Source organism: Solanum verrucosum, unplaced genomic scaffold (genome assembly GCF_900185275.1).
Source record: "Solanum verrucosum unplaced genomic scaffold, falcon-dt-bn FXZP01000261.1, whole genome shotgun sequence".
Classification (NCBI taxonomy): domain Eukaryota; kingdom Viridiplantae; phylum Streptophyta; class Magnoliopsida; order Solanales; family Solanaceae; genus Solanum; species Solanum verrucosum.
In genome coordinates this window covers 4,881,110-4,902,588 of record NW_026019969.1, presented here as the reverse complement: position 1 = coordinate 4,902,588, position 21,479 = coordinate 4,881,110, and the positions used below count along the sequence as shown (strand labels likewise).

Here is a 21,479-nt window from a genome sequence, read left to right as displayed (position 1 = left end):
GAGTGTTCTATCACACACCTTTTGAGAAAAATATTTAAGGACATAAATAAAATGTTATTTTCATTATGACCCTTTTGAAAATATGAAGAAAAAAAAAGTTTCAATAATTCTCTTGAACTTTGAATAATTCACTTATTTTGGACTAGGAGTATAAGATTTAATCAATATGTCTGTTATATCATTTTCAGCTTTGTTAAACATAATAGCCTCCATTGCATCAATTAACAGTTAGAATGCAAGTGAAACTTAGAAAGATTTTAAGCTATAACTCAAATCCTTATGCCATTATTTCAATTTTACAGAAGAGTTTTAGAAAAGATAAAAAGCATTACTGGTGTCTTTCAGCTTTTTTTTTTTTTTTTTTTTTTCTTTTTAAGTTACAAACACAAGAGATACTTTAATTAGGAAATCATAATTCGAGCTACTGAAATCAAATGAAACATAATAACCGTTATTGCAGCTACTGCAATCATCACCACCCAAGTCACGAAGTCCATTAATCGAGCAACTAATGACAGAAAATTTCAGTTCCATCCATGTCAATGTGCAGAGTGGACTCAACGGACGCGTTTCGAGCTCCCAGTCTCAGACTTGAGAGACGTTGTTGCATGCTTGGATGTCCTGGATTTATCTCTCGTTACAGGGGTAACTGCTGACAAAACATTTTCTACAGGTTCAGATTTTGCAAGTCCTGATTTTTCCTTGACTTTTTCAGGATACCAAATATCATTTGGATCAAGGGGTAAAGAAGCAGTATCAAGTTCAAACGACCCCGCAGGTACACCCGTTCCTTCAGTTCCGATCATCTTGAAAGAAAGAATTCGATGAGAGAACTTGTAAAGTTCATTTGGTTTTATAAAGAATGAACCAGCTACAGACAGCTTTGTTCTCTGGAAAACACCAGCAAATCCAGTAACTTTATCTAAGTAACCAACTTTGACACCAGCATTCTTAACATAATCAGAAAGGATCTCCACAACTTCATACTTATGTTCACTATGACTCTGTGGACTCCAAAGAATATCCCGAGCTTTGAAAAGCGCCCATGTTTCCCCTTTCCTAGGATATAAAATGTACATATCACTCGTCCCCTCTTCACAATGCATTTGATGAGAAAAAAAAACGTCGATCAGAAGTAAAATGACTATCCCCACTAATGAACTTCCCACAGCCTGACTTGATCCAAGCACACTCCCTTTGGTCTTCTTCTGGACGAGGCTCGAGCCAACTGAACTTGATCTTAAATTCAGTACCAAATACCGTCCTGATGCGGACATATTTTCTTGGCATAGCATCGTGCACATCATCATAGACAGCCCATATCTGGTCAGCTGCAAAGCAGCAATTTTCAGCTTTATGCTTGAAAAAGGCACTGAATTCAGGATGACGACACTGAAGGAAATCTGAATTGTCTTTATCAGAAATTGTATTTGATTTTGAAGTACTGCGCGACCTAGTTGCACCAGCAAGCTTTTGATCACCAGCACCAACAGCTTCTTTCTGCTGAGGTTCACTGCCTCCAGCTAACTGGTTTGCCATTGCTTTCTTCAGAGGTTTACTACTATCTCCAGCTGACTGGAACCGTGCCTTCTCCAGCGAGCTTTCCAAATCATCACCTGCAGGAGTTGTATCTCGTCCTGAATCAGATACAACATCAAGTTCTACTTTTTTCGCACCACCTGATGGCAGTATAGAATAAGGCTCCTCCTGCAAACTTGACACATAAACATGAGCAAAACCATCATTAAATTGTAACAGGGTATCGACACCTTCTTGATCCCTCAGCCGTATCAGTTCAGACATATCAAGATTCACTGTAAAATGCAACATCTTATCGGAAGGATCAATGCCTAATCGATCAAAAACTGTCTTCACAAAATCATTGTAGTTTATGCTTCTTTTCACAATAAACTGATCAGTAATACCTCCCCCATACGAAATGGATCCATCTGGAAGCATCTTTGTCCTTCTGCCCCAGTGACAGAAACAAAGCAGCATTTTATCTTCAGTTCCCATCATGAAAGTAGTGTACACGAAACACAGAGGTTCAAATAGTAACAATCTACAAAACCTTTCGTCTCTTTATCTGAGAAGAGTAACAATCTCAAAAACTCAAAAAACTGATCAAGAAAAAATAATCTAAAGGGAGTTACATATCAAGGCTGAATGTAAAGAAATAATAATCCATTAGAAAGGAAACAAAAGGATGAGCGCATCTCCAAATAACAGATTAAAAGCACATTTTCCTTGAAAGTAAATACTCTGATTAGATTTCATCTAAGTCAACACATAATCCTCAGAAAGTTTCAAACTTTAACCAAAAAACAGAAAATTTTCAAAATGGATTCAGAGGAAACTCTATACAAAAAATTTGAGAAAATGAACAAAATGGTCCTTGTCACGACTCAATCCACTTATGCCATAACCGGCGATCAGCAGGCCTAAGCCTACCGTGTTTTGGGCTAAAAATGATTCAGTACATTTTCAAATATTCGATCATACTAAAGAAAAGATCAATTTGTTGATAAATCATTTCAATGCGAAAGACAAATCTAAAACATGCTATGGTTGAAAATCAACTATGGAGAAATTATTACTCACAATACTTTTGCCGAATAATTCCAATTTGCTTCCAACGAATCTGCCCTCGACTCTTTCGTTTGGTTTGGACTTTGGAGCCAGCAGCGTTGTTTTTATACTCAACTGACTGCCTCCTCTTCTTTTTGCCAAAGCTGCTTTCCTTTTCTTTACTACAACTTTCCCTACTATTATTATTATTGTTATGAGAGTGGGTTGTTAACTTAATACTTAAGTAGTTTGTGGGAAATTAGTTAGGGATTTAAATGTTAACTTGTTTTAAATGGACCAAGCTTAATTCTTTTAAGTCATTACATTAATGTATGAGGTTTGAACTGTTATGGTCCTTGATATGCAAAATGTAATCGTTTTTATTCTAAACCCTAAAACATAATCATTGTTGATTAATTTATCGAGGTAAAAAGTAGAATAGTTATAACATTTAATTTGAATTAATAGTTTGCTATTTTATACAATTTTCCCTTAAATATATTATCCTTTTATAGACTATCTATACATATATATACGAAAAAATTTAAAAGTTGCCGGGTGCATGTGGGTCCGCCTCTAAAGTCTGCTTAAGTTCTATCTTATCCGGATCTTACTTGTGAAATTTCACTGAATATATTGTTGTTTTCGCATCTCTTTTGTGTATCACCTCTCTCTCTCTAGCTTTAGTTTTTTTCTTCTACTTAAATAACACAGAACCAGTAGCGTTGTTTTTATTCTCTACTGACCGCCGCCTCTGCTCTTTTCCAAAGCCGCTTTTCTTCTCTCTACTATTATTTAATACTGTAGGATTATTATTATGGAGGTGGGTTGTTAATTAACTTAAAGACTTAAATACTTGGGTTGGAAGAAGTATTGAAAATATTTTAAAACTTGGTACATATTATTAGTCCTTTCGAACTATTGACAGTTTAAAAACACCCCTCTACTTAACTAACTAAACTTAGATACGCCCCTCAAACTTAGATTGCTAAGATATATGTGAGTTAATATCTTAAAAGGTCATTGAACTATGAGAAATTATTTAGTAAAGTCATTGAACTTTATTTTATATCAATAAAATCACTCAACTTAAAGCTTTTATCTTTAAAAATCACTCAACATTAAAATAAATTTGACATGACAAAATAAATTATTTTAATATGCCATGTAAATATGGACCTCATTACAAATAAACAAAATTTTAAAAGATCTCCTTAATTTATCATTGAGGTACATCTGACATGATAAATATATATTTTTTACCATATAAATTTGAATCCCACAAATTAAAATTTTATAAGTATTTTTTAATCGGCTCGCCCAGTATAAATTCGACTTATACCCACATTGCTTCAATTTTCAATTTCTACATTTTGAGCCACTGTTCGTAGAAGATTATTTATTATTTTTTAATTAAAGTGATCATTATATATTGGTTACTTTAGTTAGATACTCCAGTACATATATGTTGATTCAAGTAAATGAGTAATAATGTATACGTCAAAATACAAGTAATAATGTGCAACCCTAATGGCTAATGCGATTTATAGAATTTCATTGCATATATTTGCTAGCTAAGTGTAATGTGATATTGGATCTTTTATGAGTTTGAATTTCATATCCAAAATTTGATAACAAAAAAAAGAACAGGAGTACTGATAAGCGGGACAAAATGTTTTTTTTATATATTTATTTATTGGATCCATGTAATTTATATGACATTAAAAAATAATTTATTTTGCTATGCCAAATTTATTTTAATGATAAATGTAGTTAGGTGATTTTTGTAGATAAATATCTTAAGCTGAGTGATTTTATTAATATAAAACAAAGTTTAATGACTTTGCTAGATAATTTCGCATAGTTCAATAACCTTTTAAGATATTAACTCGACATATGCCTTATAAAAGAACAATTTTATCAGTTTATAATATCCTCATGACATGTTCCAGGCTTTGAGCAACCATCCGGGAAACAAATTCATTCACCAGACTTACAGCATAGGGAAAATTTATGATAATAGCTGCTGGTGCAAACATGAAATTCATTCCACTGATAGTTTTGGGTGTACAAAAGGGAGAGGGGTATCATAATACACAACTTCTTCCAAAAACTATAGATTCATGTGTGCTACTGCGTCTGCTGCCTTGTTGCCCTCCCTATAGCTACGTTAACGTCCAGCTTAATCATCTAGCAATAAACTGATATGAACAATGTGTTAATGGGCATAAACTGACAAAGGAAAATTTCTCATTTTTGAGTCCCATAAGACCTTAGTTTCAGCTCCAAGTCAATGAATATAGAGACTCGTCATGGATGCCTTCCAAGTCCCCTGAATTCAGAGATGTCTTCGCATTATCAAACTTACCACTAGTTCCAGTGGAAACTGCAGATAAAACACTTTCTACAGGTTCAGAATTTATAGTCCTGCGCACTTCCTTAACATTCCCCGGGTACCAAATGTCATCTGCACTGAGGGGTAAAGAGGCCGGATCAAGTTCAAATGATGCACTAGGTACACCCTCTCGTTCTGTTCCAGTCATTTTGAAAGAGGGAATTTGATGAGAGAACTTGTAATTTTCTTTTGGCCTTACAAAGAATATACCAACTTCAGTTCGCTTTGTTCTCTGGAAAAGGCTCAGAAATTCGGTCATTTTATCTAGGTAACCAACTTTAATACCAATATCCCCAACATAATCAGAAAGAATCTCCACAATTTCATACTTGTAGTTCCTATGATTTTCTGGATCAGAGCTCCAACGAATATCCCAATCTTTGAAAAGGGCCCACGTCTCGCCTTTCCTAGGATATACAATGTACATACCTCTCACTCCCATCACGCACTGCACTTGATGAGAAAAAATAACTCCATCATTAGTATAATAAGTATTCCCAACTCTAAATTTCCCACAGCCAACAGGCAAGTCTGCCGTGATCCATGCGCACTCCTCCCTTTGATCTTCTTCTGGATGAGGTTCGAGCCATCTGAGCTTTATCTTAAATTCAGGACCGGATACCTTCCTAATGTGGGCATAGAATCTTGGCATAAAGTCAAGTGTATCATACACAGCCCAGATCTGATCAACTGCAAAGCAATTTTCAGTTTTATGCTTGTCAAAATCACTGAATTCAGTATTAGGATAGTAATACATGATCTCAGGAGGATCACTATCAGAACTTGTATATGATTCTGAATCAGAATCAACAATAAGTTCAACTTTTTCCGTACCACCTGTTGGCGATCTAGAAACCTGTTCATTAACTGTCCCAACATTAGAAGTACAATCATTTTGCACAATCCCTTCAGAAAGACCCGCTCCATTTTGATTTAATCTTTTCACTGAATTTATCCATAACATAGTTACACTAGCATGATTTTGATCATCAGCATCAACAACTTCTTTCTGTTGAGGTTTACTGTCTCCAGCTGACTGGTCAGACTCTGCCTTATTCAGAGAGCTTGCAAAATCATTCTCATCATCGTGTACAGGATTAGTATCTGGTTCTACATCAGGAACAACAATAGGTTCAATTTTTTTTGCACCTACTGACGGGAGTCTAGAATAAGGCTCCATCTCGAAACTTGATGCATAAACATGTGCAAAACCATCATTAAATTGTAATAGAGTGTTGACATCTTCTTGGTCGCTCAGCTGTATCAATTGGGACCTATCAAACTTCACAGTAAAATGTAAGATCTTATCTGAACGATCAATTGATAATCGTTCAAAAACTGCATTCACAAAATCATTATACTTTATGCCTGTTTTTGCAATAACCTGACGGGTAATACCTCCCACATACGAAGTGGATCCATCTGGAAGCACCTTATTCTTCTTACCCCAATGACAGAAACAAAACAGTGCTTTATCTTCAGTTCCCATCATAAAGTAATGTATATGAACACTTCAAAACCTTCCTTCCTTTTTCGCTGAGAAGGGAAACAACCTCAAAAACTAAAAACCTGATCAACAAAAAAAGTAAATCTAAAGGGAGTCCATCATATCATCATAATACATAAATTAAAAACAGATGACGATTGTATAAGACACAGAATATCATCAAATGCAATAGGGCGTCAAAAGGGAATCCCCAACATAATATCAAGTTTCAAACTTAAAACATGAATCAGAAAATTTCATGAGAACATTAGATATTTTTTTGCTGAGGAAAATGAAATTAGAAAAGAAGGAAAGCATAATAAGCCTTAGAATTTCATATAATGCAAAAGTTTCAAACTTCAACTAATCAGAAAATTTCAAAATGGGCACAACGAATAAGTTTGCAGTGAAGAAAAAAACTTACAACACTGTATACTCACAAATATGGAACAAGTGGAAAAAAACGTTACCCTGAAGCTGCAGATGCTTAAATATTTACCAAAGGATGTTTTTCTACCATGCTTTTCAAACTAAAATCTCCCATTTTTTTATGTGAAATTTGTCCCTTGGTATCTTCTAGTAAAAGATTGAATCGTTTCTCTTTGAGATTTCATTGGCTTAAAAAGGTAATTGCATTAATTAACAGTTAGAATTACTTTGTCAATTTCTTGAAAAAGGTACTCCCTCTGTCCCATATTAACCGATCACCTTTCTAAAAATATTTGTGTCAAATTATTTGATCACGTACTAAATCAAAATAAAATTATTAAATTTTCTCATTTTACCCCTATAATTAATATCATATCATCATGCTTAATGTTCCAATAATTTCTCTTTGGAAGCTTAAACAAAATTAAAGTTTCTAGAATTCGTCCTTCCAAAAAGTTCATTAAATGTTTAATTACTCTTTTGTACTCTTTGCTCTCACCCACTTTGAGTACTTATACCTTTTGTATCCCCTATGTCATCATAAATTATATTGATATTCACCAATATGGATAAAGGGTAAATTAGTCAAATTGATCATTCTAGACTTCTAGTTATAATTTCCTAAGTACCATGTAAAATGGAAAGTGATCAGTTATCATGGGACGGAGGGAGTAATGCATTTAGACTAATGAAAAAAATAGGATACAAGTATGGAGTTCTCCATCCTCTTATTTTTGTGACACAGTTAGTCATGTTGTCCTCATTTTTCAGGGATGACAAATCTTTTTTGAGTTGGGATTTGGAAGGAGGGGAAGAAAACACTAAAACAATCTTTTCTAAGGTCTACGTTATAATCTTCAACATTAGCGGAAATGTTAAATCTACGTTACAAAAAAAAACATCTCACAATGAAACAAAATTTGAAACAAAATCAAGCCTATCAACCAAATAAGCTAGTTATGAAAGCAAACACCAAAGATCTGTAATTGGTCGGAATCAATTAAAGATACAAGAGATAAAGAAGGAAATCAGTTGAAAATCTTTTAAGGAAGAAAGCATGTTCTCTACAAGGAAGCAATCATGCATATTCTTTTTTGATTCAAACCAATAAAGGATAGTACAATAAAGGAATCAAAAAAAACTAAAGCAGTACTGGAAATCGATTCAAGGAAGCAGCAATCAAAATCACTGAAATTGATTAGCCTACAACCTTTTTCTTGGAATAAGATCAATCATCTCCTTTTTCCAAGGATCAAAACTCTTGAGTTGTAAGCTCTTCTCAAAGGACCTTTAGCATTCAGCTACTACTAAAATAAGGTCATTGAAGGAAGAAGAACATATACAAATCGTCTGAATCATCTCACCTTCTCTTCTCTACTTTTATTAAGCATTGTATTACCTAGCAGTTTTATCATGTACTCAAAAACGTGAAGAGAAAAAAAAATATTGTTGATAAGGCATTGTATCAAAAGAGAAAGAAGAGAGAAAAACAGAGTGTAGACATAGGAGCTATACTCATCAAGATACTCAAGTCTAGAAGAGAACACCCTTGCAACCCAAGGGGCCTAGATTAAGATCCATTCCGGATCCCAACCAGTATAAAAACATTTGGTGTCACTTTCATTCTATGCACTTGCATAGCTAGTCGACTAAAGAAAAGAAAATCAAAAAGGACCAATTCACCCGCGCCACACCCCCCACCTTGCACTTTCAAGGTTTACTAGCTCTAAATAGTTTGTCCAGCAGGGGGATTCTGTCCATTTCCCTTTCCAACTCTTCTGAATCCACACTGATTGAAGTATCATCACTTTCACTCGATTCAGCTATCTGCTTCCGATACCTTTTCCTGCTTTTGTAATCCACCTTTGTCGTTGCAGCGACCTGTTGGGATCCTGTTTGGGTAGGTGGAAACCCAGCGCTGCCCCCTGTCATTCTCGAGATTCCTTGGTTAGGAAGCTCTCTCTGCTCTAAAGGCTTGTTGAGCTTAGATTCAAGGGGCTTATCCTGGCCTCCAGGCTGACTCTGTTTCGGTCTACAAGCAGCACCCTGAGAACCTAAATCAAAGGTAGTACATGTCTTGCAGCGTAGAGCACGATTGGCATCATTCCTATCACACATGTACCAAGTGTTGCAAGTGTCACACTTTCTCCAGAACGTTTCCTGGATTCCAGATGAAGTTAGTTGTTTATGTCGATGGTAATTTCGATGATGGGACAGAGCATTGGAATCATTTTGAATATTGTTTTGCCCGACAAATGGTTCTTGATTATCCTGATGAGGTGGTAGCTTTCCTACAGCAGTTTTGGATAAAACTCCACACTTATTACCATTCAGATCATCACCTACCGGAGTAGTATCTGGTTGTTTATCAGAAGCAATAATATGTTCAACTTTTTTCGTGCAATCTGATGGAGGCCTAGAATCAGGCTCCTTCTCCAGACTTGATGCATAAACGTGAGCATAATCATCGTTAAATTGCAACAGAGTATCGATACCTTCTTGGTCCCTCAGCCGTATCAATTCTGACCTATCAAACTTCACTGTAAAAAACAACATCTTATCTGAATGTTCAATACCTAAGCGGTCAAAAACTGCAATCACAAAATCATCGTACTTTACGCCCGTCTTTGCAACAACCTGATCAGTAATACCTCCCCCATATGAAATGGATCCATCGGGTAGAACCTTATTCCTTTTGCCCCAGTGACAGAAACAAAGCAGTGTTTTATCTTCAATTCCCATCATGAAGTAGTGTATATGACCACAGAGAAGGGTAACAATCTTGAAAACTAAAAACCTGATCAACAAATAAAATAAAATAAAACAGAATCACTTATCAAAGCTGAATGTACTAAAAATACAATCCATACGAAAGGACTCAAAAGAATAAGGATTAACCAAGCATCTTAATTATGAAAACATTAGATATTGCTAACAAATCTAAAAAGTTGAGAAGTTTAACCAAGAATCAGAAACTTCCAAACTGAGTTCAAAGAAATCCTAATACCAAAAAAAAAAATCATGAGAATACTAACTGTTTTGCTGTGAAACATTATATTAGCAAAGAAGGAAAGTTTCACCAAATGCAAAACGGTCAAGATATTATTATGCCCACAAAAGCGAAAGTTTCAAACTATCACCAATCAGAAAATTTCAAAATGGGCTCAAAGAATAAGTTTATCTCATGACAATTTAAATGGGAATTAGCTATTTGTGTTTGTTAACCATGAAATTAGCAAAGAAACAAGTAATTTAAACTACAGAGTACATCATCTGCAAAAGGATCAAGATAGAAACCCCAGCATAGGAAAAAAGTTTCAAACATTAAGCAAGGAACAGTACTTTTTGACCTTTTCACTTCTTTTGTGAACTAATACTTCAAAAACGCATCATTTGTACTAATAAAAGTTGGATCAATCTACTGCATATATTTGTGAGTAGAGAATAAGGGTACGTATGATTGGTTCGTTTTTATGTATTATTGATTTGATTTAGATTTATAATTTAAATATGCTAAATTAATAATTAAATCAATAAAATAATTCTTATCATTTTTTATTTATCGATTTTTCAATCATTAACAATTTGATTTTCAATTTAATCAATAAAAGTGTTCATAAAATTTAACCCTAATTGGGGTGTTTGATTCAGGTCGATTATACTATTTATCGGCGAATTCAGATTTTATAAGGAATTGAGTAGGGAGAAGAGGAGAAATCAGAAAAGGGTAGAGATTAGAGATGAAGAGAAATCAAAGGAAGGAGTTAATAAATTACTCAATTTGTGCAAGATTTCTATTTATTGTAATAAAAGGATAGCAAATACTCACAATTCACGACTCTCGCCATTGTCGCCGCCGTGGTCGTCCCACTTTTATAAGTTTACTAGTTTATCACAGAGAAATGAAAAGGAATAGGGTTTTTATGTTAGATTTTGGCATTTCGTATAGGGATGGCAATGGGGAGGGGCAGGTTTAGGCTTGTGCGATTTGCGGGGCGGAGTGTGTTGATTTTTTTAAAAGAGATTCTTTGCGGGTTTGCGTAGGGGTGTTCAAAATCGAACCGTAACCAATAAATCAACCATAAAATTGGCTTATTAGTATTGAATTATCAAATAAATGGTTGGGGAATGGATTAATATTTTATAATTAACTATTCAATTTCCTTATCAAGTAAATCATTAACCCGTTAAGAGTTACCAGACTTACATTTTTATTCTAGTCATATTAGCATCATTCAATATTTTACCATGGTAAGAGTAATTATATGTCTTTCTTTTATTAGTCCTAACTCCCAAAGACTAAAGACATAAAGCCATGAAAACCTATTTACTTTTCTATAATTATCTATTTTGCTTTAAAGAATAGAGAACAAGTCAACAAACTGTCTGGGTATGGAGAAAATTTTGTTGGGAGTGTCACCCCGAATGGGCCCTGCAGAGCGCGATTCGAATTTAGTCAAAGCTCCATTGTCGACTCCGGACACCGAGCGGCAAACCAAAAAAAAAAAAAGTCAACAAACTTAGAAAAGCACTGTACATGAAAAGTCTGCATCTATTTATCAAGTCATTGACAAAGATGCTTCCTTTAGACAATGAAAATGAAACAACCAGTTGGAAAATCTGGATCAATTTATCCATTTGATCTTGTTACTGCTTAAAAGTCATCTTTTTTTAAGGTGTGTTCATAAAAAAAAGGTATCATAGAGATTAGAGGTTAGCCGATACACCACCCGATAACCATCCGATAATTGTTAATCCGTTACCAAACCAATCGATATCTTATAGATTTGATAGTGAATTAGTAATTTAAAAATCGATATTCGATAGAAAAATCATTTTATTAGCCCATTTTAAAATGACCAAACCAATATTCGATAAAACAAAAAGTTAAAATGAAAAATCCTATGCTTGGCGGGGCATATTTAAATTTTGTGGGTTGATATTGGAGTACAAGCTAATTAACACAGAAATTTGGAAGAAAGAATGAAAAAGAAGAAAGAAATTCCAGAGAAAAGAGAAGTTTCGGAGAAGTCGAATATGTTGTCCCAAAATCAATTGTTTGATAACCATCTTGCACAAACACATGGAACACCGAGGACCATTGATCAAAGATGTACTGGGCACAATCTTCACCATCCAGCTGTCCCTATTTCCAGCTGTAGCAATGCTCATGATCAGCACACAAAAGAATATACCTAGTACGAATTGTTATTCCTAGACTAGTAATAATAGGACAAGTGTAAATACTACTTTTCCTTTAATTTTATTCATTATCTACATAGAGATGTATAAATAGGAGTAATGTACAGATGAAAATAACAAGAAAACTTTCTTCTCAAGTTTCTATCTTCCAATTTCTAATAGTTGAGGAAAAATTTGTCCTGTCCCGCTCTATAAGGGGTGTGCAAAAATCGAACCGACCGATAAATCGAATCGATAAAAGTATTATTGGGTTATTGGGTTAACAGTTTTTTAATGGTTTTATAAAAAAAAATTATTGGGTTATAGGTTCGGTATTGGTTTTTAATATTGGATTATTGGATAAACCGATAACCCATTAAGACTAGTAATTTACTACTTTACTTGTACATGAATATTATATATTAATCTCAATACCTTACTATTTACTATCTTTGTCCTTTAGCCTTTAACTCACATTTCACATTGACTCTGAGTTCACAATTTCACATTATAAAAAACGTTAAAATCTAAAATAAGAACCATATTCCTCTTAATTTCTCTTTGTGTTACGCTTGTATAGTTCTTTTCATGTTTGTTATTATTGTTTCTATTTTATGAGCATTTGTAAAGTTACATTATTGTGTTTTCGCATCAAATTTATTAGAAAAGTGATATATTTGTTTTATAAGTATTTTCTTATTGGCTAAACCAAAAACCCAATAAACGAAAAACCGATAAAAATATCTTATTGGTTTGGTTATTGGTTTAACATATTTAAAAATCGAAAACCATTAAACCGAACCAAACCGACTGATGCACAACCTTACGCTCCATTACCAACCAATAATACTAATATTTAATATTTATGTATGTGTAAAGTAGTAAATTATTATATATAGTCTTGATGGGTTATCTGTTTACCCAATAACCTAATATTAAAAAGCCAAAATCAAACGGATAACTCAACAATTTTTTTCATAAAATCATCAAAAAAATCTTATACCCAATAGGAATATAAATTAAAAAATTATTCAATTTATTGGTCGATTCAGTTTTCACACACTCTAGTAAAATGGAGGAGGGAAGGAAGGATAACAAGCTATCTTGAAGCTACAATGCTTAGATATTAACATAAGCATGATTTTGATATAAAAAAAAACCTCTTTTTAAAATGGAAAAGAGTCAAAAAAAAATATTCTTAAATTATATTAAATTGAATAAAAGTATCCTAAATTAATAGTTTGGTTCAAAATATTTTTTATCAATTGTTTGGTTTAAAAGTGCTCTTACTATTAATAATTTGATTAAAAAATATCTTTATTATTACTTGATGGGTCAAAAATATTTTTTTCTAATAAATTTAATAATATATTTTTCTTTTTAGACATATTTTGTTCCTAATAAAATATTACTATTAAGAACCCAAATTTTTGTTTCTTTTTTTTTTAAAGAAAATAACCACTCTTACTAATAAATAAATTGTAAATAATTTTTTTTCTTCTTAATCTCATTTTAACTATTTTGAATAACTCCATGCACCTGATAAAATAGGTCATATATATAAGATCATAATAACCCATCATTAATTTCATTTAGACATTGATAAAAAAAATTCTTATTAAAATAGAATATTTTAGTTTTTTAATTTTTTTCCCGAATTGAAATAGGATAAATATTTTCTAATTAAAAATCATCATTTGAAAAAAAAAAGTGTTCTTAAAATATCTCTCTCTATATATATATAAAGGACATTTTTGATCTATTAAGTAATAATATGAAAATTTTCGGATCAAACTATTAACGTTAATTGTATTTTTCAAATAAACTATTAACTGAGGATATTTTTCTTCAAGTTTACATTGATTAAAGACATTTTTTTTTTACCATTTTCATTAATGATAGTTTTTACTTTTTTCCTCCTTTTTAATGTGATATTTGTACCTTAGCATCTTCTAGTTATTTTATTTTCTAGGACAAGAATGAATCGTTTCTCTATTGAGCTTTTCATTGGCTTTCTAAGGACGGCCGAGTTTGGATTGACTTTTAAAAAATACTTTGTTTTTATATATATACTAGTAAAGAAAGTCCGGGCGCTGTTCAGGCCCAATATTAATAAAGTTATATTGTTACTCTCTCCATCCCATATTAGATGAGAATCTTACTAAAAATATTTTTTTCATATTATTTGAGCACTTATTAAATTAGGATAGAATTATTAAGGAAAAACTACAGAATATAGCAAACATCAATATATATTTAAGGTAAATGGCTATAGTTCATTCTTTTTTATGTTTTATGGATATAATTAAATGTTAAATAGCAAAGTCAATATTACATTCATAATCTGTTTTTTTATTTAAAAAAAGATTATATATGGATATAAATATTCATTAAATAGCAAAGATAATTTTACATGCCTAATTAATACCAGTCAAACATGATTTACGGTGCTTTACTCCCATGTTTACCCTCTTTGCTATTTCTCTTTCAATATCACCAATTTTTTCTCCAATTTTCTTCCAATTCACAATTCTTTACTTGATTTTCATGAGCAATTTTCATGACATATCTTCATCAAATATCCTCTATTTGCATTTTTTCTCGTTTATATGAAATTTGTATTTGTATACATCTTGTTGAAAGGTTGATGAGTTCATTAGTTGTATTCATATGTATTACATGAAGAACGTGAGCAAAAAGAGTTTGAGGATTGTCTGATTTTCATTTTTTTATATAGTGAAATACTTATATATTTGGATACTTGTATTGTATTATATCCACTTGTCATTTTTTTTGGATTGTCCCAATGTATTGAAATATTAACACAAGTTGAAAGGTTGACCAGGTGATACAAGTATATTTTGATACATAATTACATTATTTTTGTATAAACAAATACTTGAGTTATCAATTGTGTGTGTATATATATATATAATAGTAAACATGAGAAAAAAAAATTGAGTTTTGTTGGCGTTTCAATTTTTTATATAGTAAAATACTTATATACTTGGATACTCACATTGTATTATTTTCCATTTTCTTAATTCTGAATTGTCCACTGTATCTAAATTTTGTTTAATAACATGGGCACTCCTATATGATATAGGTGTATTCATAAGGTAAAATTAGTTGTTAATTTAATATTAATTATTAATTAAGTTTTAGTTGGAATCCAAGTGGATAGGGACGTAATCATTAGTTTTTAATTTAATTATGGAAAGTTGAGAGTTTTAGAAACGTAATTAGGGGGCATTCTATTACTATAACAAGAGATTACCTTATTTAGTGCATTGTAATTATAATTGTATCATTGTATGAATAAAAAAAATTGAAAAAAAATACAAATATACAGCAAGATTAAGACATAAAATGTAGTCATTTTTTATAAATAGCATACTTATAGCTACTGAACTTCAATAACCCTACAACTATAGTCATTTTTGTAAGTTGCTCAATTAATTCTTTTCCATTTTACCCCTACAATTAATATGACCATTCCTATATTGTATGTGTATTTTTTGTAACTCATTTCAATGTGCATTAATATAAACAAAGGGCAAAATGGTGAAGTCTTCCAATTTATTAATGATTTCTTAATCACCGTGTAAAGTTGGAAGTGCCCATCTAATATGGGACGGAGAGAGTATAGTTTATGTATTGTTATAAAATTAGTAAAGATTGTTATAATATATTTTGCTCATAAGTGAGCGAATATAGAAACTTATTTGTCATTTGTCTTTTTAATTTCAATTTTAAATAGCAAATAAATGTAGCGATAAGATTGAGGGTAGAAATGAAGCATATCTTTCTAAATTTAAGTAAAAATAAACAGAGTAGAGTAACATTAGGGTTATCGATAGGACGATTCATTCGGTAATTTTTTTAAAAATTATATCATTCAATTTTTCGGCTATTTTATAATGTATAACCAAAATTAAAATTTTAAAATCATCCCAATCCTAATTTATGTGACAGAAGCAGTACAAAAATTAGTCTTTTTTTTGTTGTCTTGTAGATATTTTAAGTTATTATTTATTGTAAATTATAGTACTTTTTATTAAAGTTTTTAATAACATATGTTACTTTTTATGTTTGAGAGTTAAACCAACTTTTTTTTATATGTCTTTTAATTTTATATGTGTTTTGTCCTTTTCCATTTTGAAAAACCAATACTCTCTTCATTTTATTTTATATTTCATTTCTTTTTATAAATATATTGGTTATTCCCTCTTCTTATTGGAACACATGTTGACTTGTGGTGAATAGTTTTTCCCTCTTCTTATATAGTAATATATATATATATATATATTAATTATTTTATTTTTGTTACATTTGAATTTGATATAGCCATTAAGAAAATAATGCTTATTGTCATGACTATTTAAACACAATATTACTATTAATTATTGTTTAAAATTTGGTCTTAGAAAATGATTTGAAAAAAAATATGTAATTAATGCTCAAGGTAGAATATGGAAGAAAAAAATTTGTCTACAAATATTTTTTTTGAATAACTGACAAGTAAAAATGAACAGAATAACTTATGTGCTAAAAGCTAGAAGTGGTCATATCATTTTTATCTTTTAGTTTATTTTTTTACTTTTTAACCCAAATATAAGTGATTAACAATACTCTATATTTTTTTCAAACATCAATAATAACTAAATGCCTGTTTGGATTAGCTTACGAAAGTTACTCTCTTAACGTCCATCGCCAAAATAATACAAGGTGGATAGAGGAAATAAAAACTCGCAATAAAACAAAATTTGAAACAGGACAAATTGAACAAGTTAGCTCCTTGCAAGCTACATAGTATTTATTATATTCTTTGTTTTTTTGGGGGCAAAGCTACATGGTATTTATTATATTCTTTGTTTTTTGGTTAAAAGGATAATAATATTGAGTACTTTTATATAATAGGAGTCTTAACAAAAGCTAAGAGACTATCCAACATTATTTGAAGTCCCATTCACCAACCAAGAAACTGATGAGGATCAATTCACTTTTGAGTCTCACCAAACCATAATTTCAGTTCCAAATCAGTGCTCATAGGGAACTCTCCATTAGCAGCATGGACGCCGTTCAAGTTTCCAGTCATCAGAGATGTCGAAGCATGCTCAGAGGTCCTCAACTTATCTCTACTTCCAGAGGGAACTGCTGACAAAACATTTTCTACAGGTCTAGAGTTTCCAGTTTCCTTTACTTTCCCAGGGTACCAAATATCATTCGGATTGAGGGGAAGAGCATAAGGATTAACTTCAAACGACCCTATAGGTACACCCTTTCGTTCATTTCCAGTCATTTTGAAAGAGGGAATTCGATGAGGGAACTTGTAAAGTTCTTTTGGATTTACATAGTATGTACCAAATGATGGCGGTATAGAAGCCTGTTTGTTAACCAGATGAGTACTATCAGGAGTTGTATCTGGTTCTGAATCAGAAATAACAATAACATTTCCATCATCTGATGGCGGTTTAGAAGCCTGTTTGTTAAATATCCCAATCTTGGAACTGTTGTTCTGCACATCCCCTTCAGGAAGATATGCTCCATTTTGATTTAATCTTTCCAGGGAATCTCCAGCTGACTGAATGCACCGCGCCTTCTTCAGAGGGGTTGCCAAATCATTTTCATCATCTCGTACATGAGTAGTATTTGGTTTTGACTCGGAAACAACAGGAAGTTCAACATTTTTCCCCTTACCTGATGTCGGTCTAGAATAAGGCTCCTTAACCAAACTTGATACATAAACATCAGCATAACCATCATTAAATTGTAACATAGCATTGACATCTTTTTGGTCTCTCAGATCTATCAATGTAGACTTACAAAACTTTGCAGTAAATTGCAAGATCTTATCTGAAGGATCAACAATGCCTAGTCGGTCAAAAACTGTGTTCACAAAATCATTATACTTTATGCGTGTTTTCACAGTAACCTGGCGGGTATTACCTCCCACATACAAAGTTGTTCCATCTGGAAGCACCTTCTCAGTCCAGCCCCAACGACAATAACAAAACAGTATTTTATTTTCAACTCCCATCACATGAACAGGCTCAAAGGGTAACAATCTCGAAAACTAAAACCTGATCAAGAATTAAAATAAACTTGAAGGGAGTTACTTATCAATGTTAAACACTATAACAAGGGAGTTACCAGATTACAAGCATTTTTCGTTTAAGTACATATAAATATATACATGTTCTTGGAAAACAACCAAATTCTAAAAACAGGATATATAGGAATCAAAAACCAGACAGGCGATATATGTATGTCAGCTAAAAAAGTAATGAATTATATGTTCCACTTTTTCTGTGGAACATGAAATTAGCAAACAAGACTAGCATACAAGAGCACCATCCACCTCCAATTCTGAGATTGTAGGTTTGAGTAACCAAGAGAGAAAGAACAGTAGGGTGGAAGGTGATAGATATCTCAGAAATTAGTCAAGGTAAGCGAAAGCTGACTCAGAGACTACGGTGATCAAAAAAATAAAACTCAACTAGTTGCAGAATAGAGCAAGGGGAAAAGTATGTTACCTTGAGTTGTAGAATTTTTTTCTTTTTTCTCTAAAGCTGCAGATAGTTAAATTTTAACTAAAAGAGGTTATTCAGCTAAAACCCCTGTTTGTTTATGTCAAGTTTTTCGCCTTATATAGGAGAAGAGTGAAATCTTTTTCTTCAGATTTTTAACATATAATCTTTTGTGCATTGATTCAATGTTTAGAATAGTAAATTTTACTTTTAAAGAAGCTATTTGTTCAGATAATTTGGGTTAAGAATTTCAACATCCTATTCAATTTCATTATATCTTCATTCAATAGGTGATTGAACTTCAACTACTACTGAGTACTGCCCTTCAAAATAAATTTCACCTTTTTCACTATAAGAAAAGTTACTGCTATCTAATCCTGCAGTCAATTTCGCATTAAATTTATTCTCCTTGTAATATTGAAGTCATAAAATTATTTTGGACCAGCAAATTACTACATTAATTATTTGTAACCGTAAATTCACAAAACTAATTTTGTAAGAGCCTCTTTTTGCAACTATACATTCACTAAATTGAGTTGAGGGTCTATCACAAAACAATCTCTCTAGATTATATTGGATATGTTATTGTTGTTGTTTATTTAAGTCACTATCAAATGTTTTATCAAAGCTCTTTGAGCATGATGAAACTCTCTATTATCTTGGGATTAGCAGGATAAGGCTCTCATCTCGTCCCGTCCCATCCTGAGGAGATGGGACGGAATGGGTTGGGGACCTTTGTGCGATTTTTATTTTTAAATTTATATTAATTTGAATATAATAGCGCTAAAAATTATAAAAAGATGATAGTGTGTATGAGATTATATACATATTATATAGTCTTAAAAAAAACTTAGGGGACTATCCCTCTTGATAAGCAAATTTTGATGAGAACAATAGGCCATTGGCGTCTTAATGAAGCAATTGATGAGGAACATCTCAGAGTATCTCTAAACTAAGGATTCTACATTGTTATGATGAACAAAACGAACAGCTTGCTTACCGAGGAGGTACAAAACATTTTCGAGTCCCATTACAAACATAAATAACTTCAGTCCAAGTCAATGAGCATAGAAGACTCTCCATCAGTAGCATGGATTTATTTTCGAGTTCCCCGGCCTCAGTAATGTCATCTCATTCTCAGATGTACTGGACTTATCTCTACTTCCAAGGAGAACTGCAGACAAGACATTTTCTACAGGCTGAGAATTTGCAGTCCTACGGCATGCATTCCTTAACTTTTCCAGGGTACCAAACATCATTGGGGTTGAGGGGAAGAGCATAAGGATCAAGTTCAAACGAACCTGCAGGTACACCCTTGCGTTCAGTTCCAGTCATATTGAAAGAGGGAATTCGATGAGAGAACTTGTGAAGTTCATTTGGATTTATAAAGAATGTGCCAACTGCTGTCATCCTTGCACGCTGGAAAAGGCTAACAAATCCAATCACTTTATCTAAGGAACGTACTTTGACACCAACATTCTTAACATACTCAGAAAGAATCTCCACTACTTTATATTTGTATTCCCTCTGATTATTTGTGCTAGAGCTTCGATTAATATCCCTATCTTTGAAGAAGGCCCATATTTCCCTTTTCCTTGGAAATACAACGTATTGACCTCTCTTGGCTTTTACGCACTACACTTGATGTGAAAATGCAAAGAGATTATAAGTATATGCAGTAACCCCACACCTAAATTTCCCACAGCTAACAGGCAAGCATCCACCGACCCAAGTGCCCTCCCTTTGATCTTCTGCATAAGGAACGAGCAATCTGAACTTTATTTTAAATCCAGGATAGAATACCTTTCTGATGAGGGTATAATGTCTTGGCATACCATCAGCTTTATCATAGTAAGCCCAGATCTTGTCAACAGCAACACAAATTCGTGCTCTATGCTTATCAAAATCATTGAATTCAGGATCAGGATAATCATACATCTCATGACAATCACTATCACAAATTATATCTGATTCTAAATCCGAATCAACAATACATTCAACTTTTTTCACACCATCTGATGGTGGTCTAGAATAAGGCTCATCCTCCAAATGTGATGCATAAACGTGAGCAGAATCATCATTAAATTGTAACAGGGCATTGACACCTTCTTGGTCTCTCAATCGTATCAATTCAGACCAATCAAACTTCACTGTAAAATGCAAGAACTTATCTGAAGGCTCAATGCCTGATTGGTCAAAAACTGCATTCACAAAATCATTGTACTTTATGCCGGTCTTCACAATAATCTGCTCAGTACCTCTCACGTATGCAGTGGATCCATCTGGAAGCGCCTTATTCTTCTTGCCCCAGTGACAGAAACAAAGCAACGTCTTATCTTCGGATCCCGTCATGAAGTAGTACAAATGACCACAGAGGTTCAAACAGTATTTATCATCAAAACTTTTCTTTTCTTGAGAAGGGAACAATCTCGAAAGTTAAAAACCTGATCAAGAAATAAAAGCATGAGCTCTAACCAAGCGTCTTCAAGTACAAGACAAGCATTTTTTTTTTCCTTTTTAAGTAAATACTCCATATGTCCCTAATTAATTGTCCACATTTTCTTTTTTAGTTCTCCTCAATTACTTATCCATTTCGACAAATCAAGAAAGGACAAATTTTTTTTACCTATTATACCCTCAATTAATTACTTTGAAAAAGGTAGAACTTTTTTAAAATATTAAGTTTTTAATTCATCAACTTCATAATTAACAGAGGTAAAATGATAAATTCACTATGTCAATTATTGACCAATTCAAAAGTAGACAAGTAATTAGGGATAGAGGGAGTACATCTCAAGTTTCATGAACATGGAAAACAACCAAATTCTAAATACAGGAAACCAGCAAGCCGACTAAACAACCATAGAAGATGAAGGATTTCATCAAATGC

The 21,479-nt window shown here is 32.6% G+C and overlaps 3 protein-coding genes and 1 pseudogene across 8 annotated transcripts in view; 1 reads left to right on the top strand and 3 right to left on the bottom strand.

Moving 5' to 3' along the window:
• LOC125816242 (vesicle-associated protein 1-1-like) overlaps positions 1-21,479 on the top strand; it is a 150,596-nt gene that overhangs the window by 65,432 nt on the left and 63,685 nt on the right. Inside the window, exon 1 of one of the 2 annotated variants that reach the window (XM_049495826.1) lies at positions 4,449-4,452. The exons of the other annotated variant lie outside the window; for it this stretch is intronic. The gene's annotated coding sequence lies outside the window, so the exon portion shown is untranslated. Of the gene's footprint in view, positions 1-4,448; positions 4,453-21,479 lie in introns of those variants that run through there. 2 annotated transcript variants of the gene reach the window in all.
• Positions 1-21,479, bottom strand: part of LOC125816236 (uncharacterized) — a 44,492-nt gene that overhangs the window by 13,349 nt on the left and 9,664 nt on the right. Inside the window, exon 1 of one of the 5 annotated variants that reach the window (XM_049495815.1) lies at positions 18,009-18,018. The exons of 2 other annotated variants lie outside the window; for them this stretch is intronic. The gene's annotated coding sequence lies outside the window, so the exon portion shown is untranslated. Of the gene's footprint in view, positions 1-6,237; positions 6,271-6,361; positions 6,450-18,008; positions 18,019-21,479 lie in introns of those variants that run through there. 2 more of the 5 variants (XM_049495818.1, XM_049495817.1) reach the window with 2 other exon arrangements.
• On the bottom strand, positions 558-2,019 carry LOC125816580 (uncharacterized; annotated as a pseudogene).
• On the bottom strand, positions 4,848-6,455 carry LOC125816579 (uncharacterized). The gene is made up of 2 exons (XM_049496190.1): positions 5,936-6,455; positions 4,848-5,869 (listed from the first exon to the last, which is right to left on the bottom strand). Exons 1-2 carry the CDS (start codon positions 6,453-6,455, stop codon positions 4,848-4,850), a joined length of 1,542 nt encoding a protein of 513 aa, XP_049352147.1.